General features: G+C 38.3%; 1 protein-coding gene across 6 annotated transcripts; it reads left to right on the top strand.

The window, feature by feature from the left end:
- Nucleotides 1-2,468: 2,468 nt before the first annotated feature.
- si:ch211-218o21.4 (actin-associated protein FAM107A) lies at nt 2,469-11,272 on the top strand. 6 transcript variants are annotated; one of them, XM_048211366.1, is made up of 6 exons: nt 2,471-2,701; nt 2,892-2,977; nt 3,508-3,755; nt 3,953-4,064; nt 9,153-9,309; nt 10,580-11,272. In XM_048211366.1, exons 3-6 carry the CDS (start codon nt 3,566-3,568, stop codon nt 10,694-10,696), a joined length of 576 nt encoding a protein of 191 aa, XP_048067323.1. In that variant the 5' UTR covers nt 2,471-2,701; nt 2,892-2,977; nt 3,508-3,565; the 3' UTR covers nt 10,697-11,272. The 6 variants fall into 6 exon arrangements, with proteins under 6 accessions (XP_048067325.1, XP_048067323.1, XP_048067327.1 ...); XM_048211368.1 differs by lacking the exon at nt 2,892-2,977 and having other exon boundaries at nt 2,469-2,701; XM_048211370.1 differs by lacking the exon at nt 2,471-2,701 and having other exon boundaries at nt 2,800-2,977; nt 9,162-9,309.
- The last annotated feature ends 36 nt before the right edge of the window (nt 11,273-11,308 follow it).

Genomic DNA, 11,308 nt, shown 5'->3' with positions numbered 1-11,308 from the left:
GTTCTCCTTCAGCACAAATGTAAATGAAAGGATCTAGAGAAATGTATTGGAGTAAAAGTATTAATTTCTTCATCAAAATATAGTGAAGTCAACAGACACAGTCACCATGAAATCAAAATGGACAATTCTTTATGTAAAATTGTAATGTTATAAATGATTTATCCATGCACGTCATTATTTATTTAATTCATGTGCCCTCAAAATCTTTAAATTCCCCTCCATCCCGCAACATCTCTTCTCTGTTGACATGTTTACTGGCGCAAGGGCGGGACAACCTGTCACTCACATGAGATCACAGCAATAGCATAACACAACGATCCAATCAATTCTTGATGGTTATAATTAAGTCCCACCCTATATGTTTTCTTGTTTAAGAAGCTGTTTCACTCTGATATATGCCAATATAGGCAAGAAAAGACTATCACAATTCCATTATTTTCCATTATGTACGGAGCCCCGCATATGACAAGCAGGAAAAAAGTAAATAGTGTGCACAATTTACTAATTCGTTCCCTCGATTTACTAAATCACATGGACGATTTACAAAACCCGATTCCAAAAAAGTTGGGACACTGTACAAATTGTGAATAAAAAAGGAATGCAATAATTTACAAATCTCATAAACTTATATTTTATTTACAATAGAATATAGATAACATATCAAATGTTGAAAGTGAGACATTTTGAAATGTCATGCCAAATATTGGCTCATTTTGGATTTCATGAGAGCTACACATTCCAAAAAAGTTGGGACAGGTAGCAATAAGAGGCAGGAAAAGTTAAATTCACATATAAGGAACAGCTGGAGGACCAGTTTGCAACTTATTAGGTCAATTGGCAACATGATTGGGTATAAAAAGAGCCTCTCAGAGTGGCAGTGTTTCTCAGAAGTCAAGATGGGCAGAGGATCACCAATTCCCCCAATGCTGCGGTGAAAAATAGTGGAGCAATATCAGAAAGGATTTTCTCAGAGAAAAATTGCAAAGAGTTTGAAGTTATCATCATCTACAGTGCATAATATCATCCAAAGATTCAGAGAATCTGGAACAATCTCTGTGCGTAAGGGTCAAAGCCGGAAAACCATACTGGATGCCCGTGATCTTCGGGCCCTTAGACGGCACTGCATCACATACAGGAATGCTACTGTAATGGAAATCACAACATGGGCTCAGGAATACTTCCAGAAAACATTGTCAGTGAACACAATCCATCGTGCCATTCGCCGTTGCCGGTTAAAACTCTATAGGTCAAAAAAGAAGCCATATCTAAACATGATCCAGAAGCGCAGGCATTTTCTCTGGGCCAAGGCTCATTTAAAATGGACAGTGGCAAAGTGGAAAACTGTTCTTTTTGGAAAACTGGGACGCCATGTCATCCGGACTAAAGAGGACAAGGACAACCCAAGTTGTTATCAGTGCTCAGTTCAGAAGCCTGCATCTCTGATGGTATGGGGTTGCATGAGTGCGTGTGGCATGGGCAGCTTACACATCTGGAAAGGCACCATCAATGCTGAAAGGTATATCCAAGTTCTAGAACAACATATGCTCCCATCCAGACGTCGTCTCTTTCAGGGAAGACCTTGCATTTTCCAACATGACAATGCCAGACCACATACTGCATCAATTACAACATCATGGCTGCGTAGAAGGATCCGGGTACTGAAATGGCCAGCCTGCAGTCCAGATCTTTCACCCACAGAAAACATTTGGCGCATCATAAAGAGGAAGATGCGACAAAGAAGACCTAAGACAGTTGAGCAACTAGAAGCCTGTATTAGACAAGAATGGGGCAACATTCCTATTCCTAAACTTGAGCAACTTGTCTCCTCAGTCCCCAGACGTTTGCAGACTGTTATAAAAAGAAGAGGGGATGCCACACATTGGTAAACATGGCCTTGTCCCAACTTTTTTGAGATGTGTTGATGCCATGAAATTTAAAATCAACTTATTTTTCCCTTAAAATGATACATTTTCTCAGTTTAAACATTTAATATGTCATCTATGTTGTATTCTGAATAAAATATTGAAATTAGAAACTTCCACATCATTGCATTCTGTTTTTATTCACAATTTGTACAGTGTCCCAACTTTTTTGGAATCGGGTTTGTATATCATTAATTAGTACATCATGCACACGATTTATATATCGAGGGAACAACTTAGTAAAGCTTGTGCACAATTTAGCCTTCTATTTTTGTCCCTTCATGTCATGTTAGGGGCTCTGTAAATATCAACTTAAAGAACAATATTTATTCGCCTCTGGTTTTCGGTTAAAGGTTGGCATTTTTTTTAACACTTTTTTTGTTAGGCTAGCTGAAATAAACAATGCTGAAACTAACCTGCAGCAGTTAGTGGTACAAGCAGCGCTCTATAGTTGTTACGTTAGTTATTATTGTAATGTTATGCTTCGAGACATGAGGTGCTGTCTCTCGTCTCGCTTGCATCCATGTGTTTTGAAGGAGGCGTGGTTTAGAGAGCGCTCTAAAGGGAAGGTGAGATCTCATGCTTTCAAAGTCTCTCCGAAATTGCCTACCCTACTTTAAACCACGGTGTAATGCTCTAATCGCATCCATGTCAGATAAAGCCAGAGCCGTGTTAGGCTGGTCATATGATTTAAACATGCCTACTCCTGAGGCGACCCGCTCCATGCAAACAAAACGACTTTTATTAGGCTAATGATGTGACTGGAGCTTCCATTTCATGTGAGTACACGATTTTAAACACATTTTTCAAAAGTAGCCCACTGTTCACTTCTTTAGCATTTGTAATGAGAAAAGAAATCATGACAGAAAAAAATTGGGAGTGCTTTGATTTGTCGTACACTTGCTGCCCCCAAGCGGCGTGCAAGTGAAGTGCGCCTCACGTTGACGCACGGCAGGGCACCTTTCTCAGGTGTCCGCTCTGTTGTAGTAAATAGATCTCTCATACTCACTGCTGCTCAGAGGAGACCTCGCTCATGGAGCGGTGACACACTTTCGGTGAGTTCAGAACTAGGCTTTCGATATTCTTAATAGTACAGCTTAATAGTATTGCGTTTGAAGCCACAGTGAGATTTCCATAATAATGTGATAACCTGGACGATGATAATCATTCTTGGTGTTTCCAAAATGTCCAGACTGGAATCAGTGTCGATGTATTGGTGTGTCATTTTGTTCAAATAAGATTCTGTGAGTCAAAATTAAAGTGATTATGATTCTTTTAATGTTTTAAATGCAATATTATGATGTCCATTCATAGAGACAAGTAGTAAATAAATGTATACTTAGTCTAGCTGTAAGCTCTCTAATCTTCTTCCTATCCATCATTTTACTTGTATGAAAATTTTTGTGCATACCTTTCTCTGTCAGTCAACAATCTGTTCATGTGATTTTGCTGGAAATGACAAGTAAATCATTTGAACGGGGCAGGTATTTGACCAGTGGATAAATTATAGATCCCCACTTAGGTGAAACTCAATCTCTCCCCTCTTGTTACTCTCTTTGCTTTCGTTGACGACCCCAATGCACAGTTTCCCAGCATGCAGCAGGAGCTTTGGCTGAGGGCCCTTCTTGATACCTGCGTGTGCAATGAGATCAGCCGCTGCGCAAACACTCCCGACAAGACCGACCGAACAAGAGCTCAAAAATGCCTTATCCAACAGCGCCACAGGACACAACCACCACATCTCCAACTCCAGCAGACCAGCACAGTCTAGAACAAAGACATCCACAGACACAGTTAATTGTACTTCTTTGCATCATCATGGCCATAATCGAGGTGCGTTGTCCTGGTATTTTTGACAGACAGTGACATGACCCTGACAGCAGCATAGTGTCGGCCCAGATCCAGCCCACATCTGATCCGCATGTAATCCATATGTACCAGATGTGGGCCAGATCTGGGCCACAGTATGTTGCTGTCAGGGTGAGAAGTGTGTCTTGTAGAATCTTGCAGAAATAACTTTTGTGTCTAAGAAAATGCAGATCAATGTGATACTGCCGAGGGCCCCTGGAACCTAAACAACCCAGTGAAAGCCTCAAGGAGCCACCAGGAGCTTCACAAAGAGCTGTTACTGGCCCACAAAAAGTAAGATCACAAATCAGACGCAGGAACATTTAGCTCTGTTCATGGATACTTTAATAAATCGCTGAGCTTTTTTAAGTGGGTTAGTGAAATATTGATGATGCCTCGCTCTCTCTCTGGTCTTTTGTGTCAGGCAGTCATGTGTGGACACACAGGTTGCAATCGTACACCCTCTGGTATTATCAGCAGCCTGGCGCAGGCCACACTGTGTCAGGCACTGTAATGATAGGCCTTCCTATCAGCACTGCCGTGTCCTTTAGAGACTACTGATAAACTGAAGTTCAGTTACTTTGGCTGCTTCTGCTGAGAAATCTCATAATGTCAGTGGAGCCCATGAGCAGATATGATGACGGGGAAAAAATGAGATGGGTGGAAAATTAGCATTAGCACAAAACTTTTGCGTTCCTCCAATAAACTTTGCATTTGCTTACTAAAATTTGTGATGGTAATAATAAGGAAGGAAAAACTATATTTCAATACTTTTTCGGGCAAACAAGAAGTTTCATCAGAGGAATGCAATATTTTTGTGAGGAATATCTTGGGGGAATGCTAAAGTTTTGTGAGAATGCAAAGAATTTATATATAAACCCGATTCCAAAAAAGTTGGGACACTGTACAAATTGTGAATAAAAACAGAATGCAATGATGTGGAAGTTTCTAATTTCAATATTTTATTCAGAATACAACATAGATGACATATCAAATGTTTAAACTGAGAAAATGTATCATTTTAAGGGAAAAATAAGTTGATTTTAAATTTCATGGCATCAACACATCTCAAAAAAAGTTGGGACAAGGCCATGTTTACCACTGTGTGGCATCCCCTCTTCTTTTTATAACAGTCTGCAAACGTCTGGGGACTGAGGAGACAAGTTGCTCAAGTTTAGGAATAGGAATGTTGTCCCATTCTTGTCTAATACAGGCTTCTAGTTGCTCAACTGTCTTAGGTCTTCTTTGTCGAATCTTCCTCTTTATGATGCGCCAAATGTTTTCTATGGGTGAAAGATCTGGACTGCAGGCTGGCCATTTCAGTACCCGGATCCTTCTTCTATGCAGCCATGATGTTGTAATTGATACAGTATGTGGTCTGGCATTGTCATGTTGGAAAATGCAAGGTCTTCCCTGAAAGAGACGATGTCTGGATGGGAGCAAATGTTGTTCTAGAACTTGGATATACCTTTCAGCATTGATGGTGCCTTTCCAGATGTGTAAGCTGCCCATGCCACACGCACTCATGCAACCCCATACCATCAGAGATGCAGGCTTCTGAACTGAGCGCTGATAACAACTTGGGTTGTCCTTGTCCTCTTTAGTCCGGATGACATGGTGTCCCAGTTTTCCAAAAAGAACTTCAAATTTTGACCACAGAACAGTTTTCCACTTTGCCACAGTCCAATTTAAATGAGCCTTGGCCCAGAGAAAACACCTGCGTTTCTGGATCATGTTTAGATATGGCTTCTTTTTTGACCTATAGAGATTTAGTCGGCAACGGAGAATGGCACGGTGGATTGTGTTCACCGACAATGTTTTTTGGAAGTATTCCTGAGCCCATGTTGTGATTTCCATTACAGTATCATTCCTGTATGTGATGCAGTGCCGTCTAAGGGCCCGAAGATCACGGGCATCCAGTATGGTTTTCCGGCCTTGACCTTTACGCACAGAGATTGTTCCAGATTCTCTGAAACTTTGGATGATATTATGCACTGTAGATGATGATAACTTCAAACTCTTTGCAATTTTTCTCTGAGAAACTCCTTTCTGATATTGCTCCACTATTTTTCGCCGCAGCATTGGGGGAATTGGTGATCCTCTGCCCATCTTGACTTCTGAGAAACACTGCCACTCTGAGAGGCTCTTTTTATACCCAATCATGTTGTCAATTGACCTAATAAGTTGCAAATTGGTCCTCCAGCTGTTCCTTATATGTACATTTAACTTTTCCGGCCTCTTATTGCTACCTGTCCCAACTTTTTTGGAATGTGTAGCTCTCATGAAATCCAAAATGAGCCAATATTTAGCATGACATTTCAAAATGTCTCACTTTCAACATTTGATATGTTATCTATATTATATTGTGAATAAAATATAAGTTTATGAGGTTTGTAAATTATTGCATTCCTTTTTTATTCACAACTTGTACAGTGTCCCAACTTTTTTGGAATCGGGTTTGTATAATTTTTTCATCCTGTTGCATGGTTTTGGTGCATGGTGATGGGGGAAAATAGATGGGAGGAAAGATTATACTTAAAAATTATGTTTCTATGTTTTTGCACCCTGACAGCAACATAGTGTCAGGCCACACATGTACCATATGTGGGCCAGATCTGGGCCTCACTATGTTGCTGTCTGGGCATTCTCTCGAAAAGATTTTGAGTTCCCAGAGAAACTTGCCATTTGCTCGCAAAACTTTGACGTTCCGCGAGAAACTTTGTGTTTGCTTGTCCAACTTTTGTGATGGAAATAATATGAAAGTGATAATATGAAATAATAAACATAAAGGTTTCTTGTTGTAACAAAAGTTTAAACAAAGTTTCTCAGGGAACATCAAAGTTTTGAACGGCAAGTTTCTCCAAGACCTCAAAGTCTTTGCGAGAGAATGCAAAAAATGTTAAATATAATTTTGAAATCAAGCGTATAGCGTCAGTTCTGGCAGACATGTCAGTCAAACTCGCATCAGCTGACATTCAGCTGATCCATACCTTCCAATAGGGATACATTTCAGATTAGACCGCGTCTTTCAAATACACATTCCAGCATTCAGACGCTGCTTGTTCGCCGCACTGCACTCGCTATAAAAAAATGCTATAGTGTCATTGCCGCTACTATAAACACATGCTGCAGTAAGTTCATTCAGGTACATGCTATCTTAAGCTGCTGTTTTAGACTTTATGCTTTATGCTCTTTATGCCATCCAAGCATATTGCATACTATTTTATGTATTAGGCAACGGGTGTATGCTTCCCTGACCAGATTGCTTGTTGTATCAGATTTGCTGCTGTTAGGGGTGTAAGCTTCCCCATTAGAGAAGAAAAAGCCCATCCAAATTAGGTTTGCAACATGCTGTTGCAATAAAAGCTCATCCGGGCTCAGTAATATGCTTGTTACTATTGCTGATTCGTGTTTTGGCAGCATGTTTGCTGCCAAGGTGCATGATACTCAATTGACAACACGCTTATGTGCTTAGCAACATGCTTGTTGGAAGAATCATACCACCTCCGGCTGGATCGTTTAGGATGCTATGCGCAATTCGCAGTCATCCATATTAATCACGCTCGCTTAAGGCTACTCATTTACCTTTATCATTTATTATGGTTGGGGGATGGTTTGTTTTGGGGGAAATGTATTACTGCGCTCCCTGCTCTGTCCAGGCATGGCTGCTTGAATGAGCGGGGAGTTTTGCCCAGAACAGTTCCATACCGCCAACCTTAAATTGCTGTCGCTATTGCATATTACTATCATTGTTTTATTGCTAACGTTATTTGTATCATTAATAATCTTCGACGATAGTGGTCTGACAGAAATATTATATTTCCTCCTTTCTAATTTAACATGATTTGTGATAGGGCATCTGTATTGTATAATATCACAATACATAAAAGAACAATTTAGATTTTTCCTTAATTATTTCCACAGATGTTTTTAAATCAGAGGTTTTTTTTTTATCTGCATCTGCTAAATGCATAAATGCAAATGTATTTCACCTACATTATCATCAGTTGTTATGTTGTATATTTGAAAGATTTTTTCCCCAATGTAGGATCAATATTCCTGTCAATCAGTCTCATTTTAGGAATAGTTAGTGGGGTTTGGTCTATAATTGTTTGGATACAGGATTTTTTTTTTTACATAATACATACAGTCCAACCAAAATGTATTCAGACACCTTGAACATTTCATTCATTGATACAGTTTATTCACAATATTTTTTTTTAAAAAAGGCAATAAAATATGACAAGATCTCAGAGTTAAACTGTCAGAAAAATGAATCTTAATTATGTCAGATAACACTTAAGCAAAACATGGTCAGGTCAAAGTGTCTGAATAATTTTTGGTTCCAAATTTTTATCAGTTTTACTGGCAGTCCACTGTATGAAGAATTTTTGGGTATAATATGTCACAGTTTACTTTATTTTGCTATCCTCACTTACATAAATGAACTATAGTGTCCTTCACCCACTAGTAAAAATATACCAAAAATATCAAAAATGTCTGAATAATTTTTGGTTTGACTGTAATTTTGTCCTTATGGATGTTAAGTAGGCCTACTGTTCTTCAATTTCTATTACATGTCAAATGCAGTGTTGTTATTATTAACTAAAACAAAATATTTTACATTTTTTTCCTTAATTGCGACAATAGCTTATATACAATAAAAATACATATTAGATTAAAAAACTTAAAATTAAGGAAAGGAAAATTGTCATAATTTACTCGCCCTTAGTTTGTTCCAATCCTGTATGAATTTCTTTTTTCTGCTGAACACAGAAGATATTTTAGAGGGGTCATGACATGAGAAATCAAATTTTTCTTGATCTTTTGGCATATAAGAGGTCTTTGTATAATTAATACATCCTGCAAGTTCCATAACTTAAAACGTCCTTGTCATCAATAAAAAAGCATTTATATAATCAAGCTGTTAAAAAGCTTCGTTTGGATCTGAGGTGGCATGTGACATCACAGGGGCACAATCATTTGCATATGACTGCCTCTGGAGCAAGACAACAACGCCTACTTTTACATCATCGCATCATTGTCCCCGCCCACTGATGTTAAGTTGATGAGCAGCCTTACACAGTTTACGATAAAATTGTGATGATAACAAGATTGCGATGCCACGCAGACGTTGTGCTGTTCCTGGCTGTGGAAAAACATCATCTTTGCATAAGCTGACCATAAGTTGACCAACTGTTTGGTTACCCACATTCTCCAAAATATCTTCTTCTGTTGTTCAGCAGAAAAAAATAAGTTCAATTTCCTTTTTGATTTAACTATCCCTTTAAAGAAAACTATACTAGTATATATACATATTTCTAAAAAAAACACTGGTAAAATGTTACTTTTATACCTGTTGTTTGTGCTTTGGCTCTTTGGGCGGGACAGAGGGCTGGTGGTGTGCTGTAAGCCGGAGCTTCAGACGGTTCTGGAGAGGAGGAAGCGAGAGCAGACCCAGAGGGAGGAGGGGGAGCAGAGCAGGAGTCCTCTGGAGCAGGTGCTTCTCCAGCGCCAGCAGAAACACCAGGAGATGATGGTCAGCAGCCTCCTCAAGTCAGACACACATGTTGTGATTGGACAATGAATTTACCAAGAATGATTAGTATATAGTATTAGTTTAATTTTATGACATTGCCAGTATTGTAAGTTCCTTATTTTGTATGTTGCTTAATTCTTGGTTTCTCTTACAAAACTGACCATGGTAAAACCACAGTTTACACCAAAATAAAAGTTGCTTTATTTATGATTTCTACTATGTAGAAATAATATTAAATATGTAAGATTTTTGGATTAAAATATCCAAAAACCACAAGAACGGTGTTATTTAAAGGGCTTTCGCACTGAATAGTTCTTGGAACTCAGTTATAGGAACTAACTACTTGGATAGTTCCCCGAGAACTAAGCCATCGCCTATCAATGACATCATACCTGTGTTACCCTCAATTTCCGGTTTTATTTTGTAGAAACCATGAAACACTTAAGGTGTTTTAATATATTAAAGCAATAAGCCCCAAGAACCCATGGTTTACAATGAATTTATAACAGCGAAGGGGCGTTGTTAGGCATGACGCGAAACTAGCTGTTATAAATTCACTGTAAACCAAAGGTTACCACACAATACAAATATTAAAGCCAAAAACATTTATCAATGCAACTTTCTTGAAGTAAAATCATTAAAAGCCTTCCTTCTGCTTGAAAAAAAATAGTCCCTGACCATGAACACCAACAGAAGTTACATTCATTACGCTATTAAATTTGTCATTTGCGTCTGTTTTATAACATAATTTTCAAGACACTCAAATGTATCTAATATGATAAACAGTGCTGCTTTACCCCACATACGCTTGACCAGAAGAAACGGAAGCGGAGACTGTGGCATAATAAAAGTTTTGCTGCTCTCCAGCTGTATGTCGCGCTCGTCTCTCATTAGCAATCGCTCCAGCGGCCTCGTTCCACTCCCACTTGGCCCTTCTCTGCTTCATACTACAGTAGCGTTAATAATCCATTAACATGATTCTGCCCGAATCCCGTCAGTTTCTTTGAGGTGAAGATGACATCTCCCATGATTCGGCACTCAATCTCTTTGTCATCAAGCTACGCCTTTCTTTTGTATAGGCGTCCTCTAGCAGCGAAAAATTACATATTGTGCCTTTAATATGATGTAATTCATGTTTTCACAGTTTTTAATGTAATTTTGTAACAGGTAGAACACTAACTGTAATAGCTAATATTTTGATGGAAGCTATTTAAGAGTGAGAATTTCATCAGTTTTATTTGTCTGTGTTTTATAATTTGTTCCATCTCAGAAGGAGAAGGAAGAGGAGCAGAAGTTACGCGAGGAGGTTCAGCTCATGGAGTTTGTGCGAGTGAGACAGAACCTGAAGAAAGTCCACACAGCTCTACAGAAGAACATTCACTCCTGATCTGACTAAAGACATACTTCATTTGTCCATGCAGCTTCATTTTGAAATAAGATACACAGAGTTTCATATCTATTATGATCTTGTTGTTAACCTTTTTTCATACATTTTTAGTCTGTTACAGTTCACTACACTTTTCATTTGTGTTCTGCAATAATTTAATCGTAAAAAAAAAAAAAAAAAAAATACTAGCCTAATCATCATAGTTCCCTCTAAATACCATTATTACAAATTAATACAAAAAAAAAAAGAAAGTCTAAGGTTACTTCAAGCAGTGATTCAGAAACTGTAATATTTTGCTGAGTGGTGACCTGTACAAAGTTACCAGTTTTATTGCAGAAAACCTTATTACTACAAAGTACTTAAGTAAATACCACGATTTTACCATGGTACATGTTCAATCTATGTGGTTTTCACATCAATTTTTGGTACTTTGTAAAGAAAAAAGAATAACGGGACAAAACACCGTGGTATTTTTTTGTATTGGGTTTAAAAGTATTTATAAATGTCAGTATTTTGAAATCAAACCAGAACGAACTATTCATATTGTATTGAATAAACATGGCTTTGATTGATAAATCAAACTGTGTATGTGCCTCCATGTACAATAAAGCT

This window comes from Megalobrama amblycephala, linkage group LG12 (assembly GCF_018812025.1).
Source record: "Megalobrama amblycephala isolate DHTTF-2021 linkage group LG12, ASM1881202v1, whole genome shotgun sequence".
Lineage (NCBI taxonomy): Eukaryota > Metazoa > Chordata > Actinopteri > Cypriniformes > Xenocyprididae > Megalobrama > Megalobrama amblycephala.
This window is presented reverse-complemented; position numbering and strand designations above follow the sequence as displayed.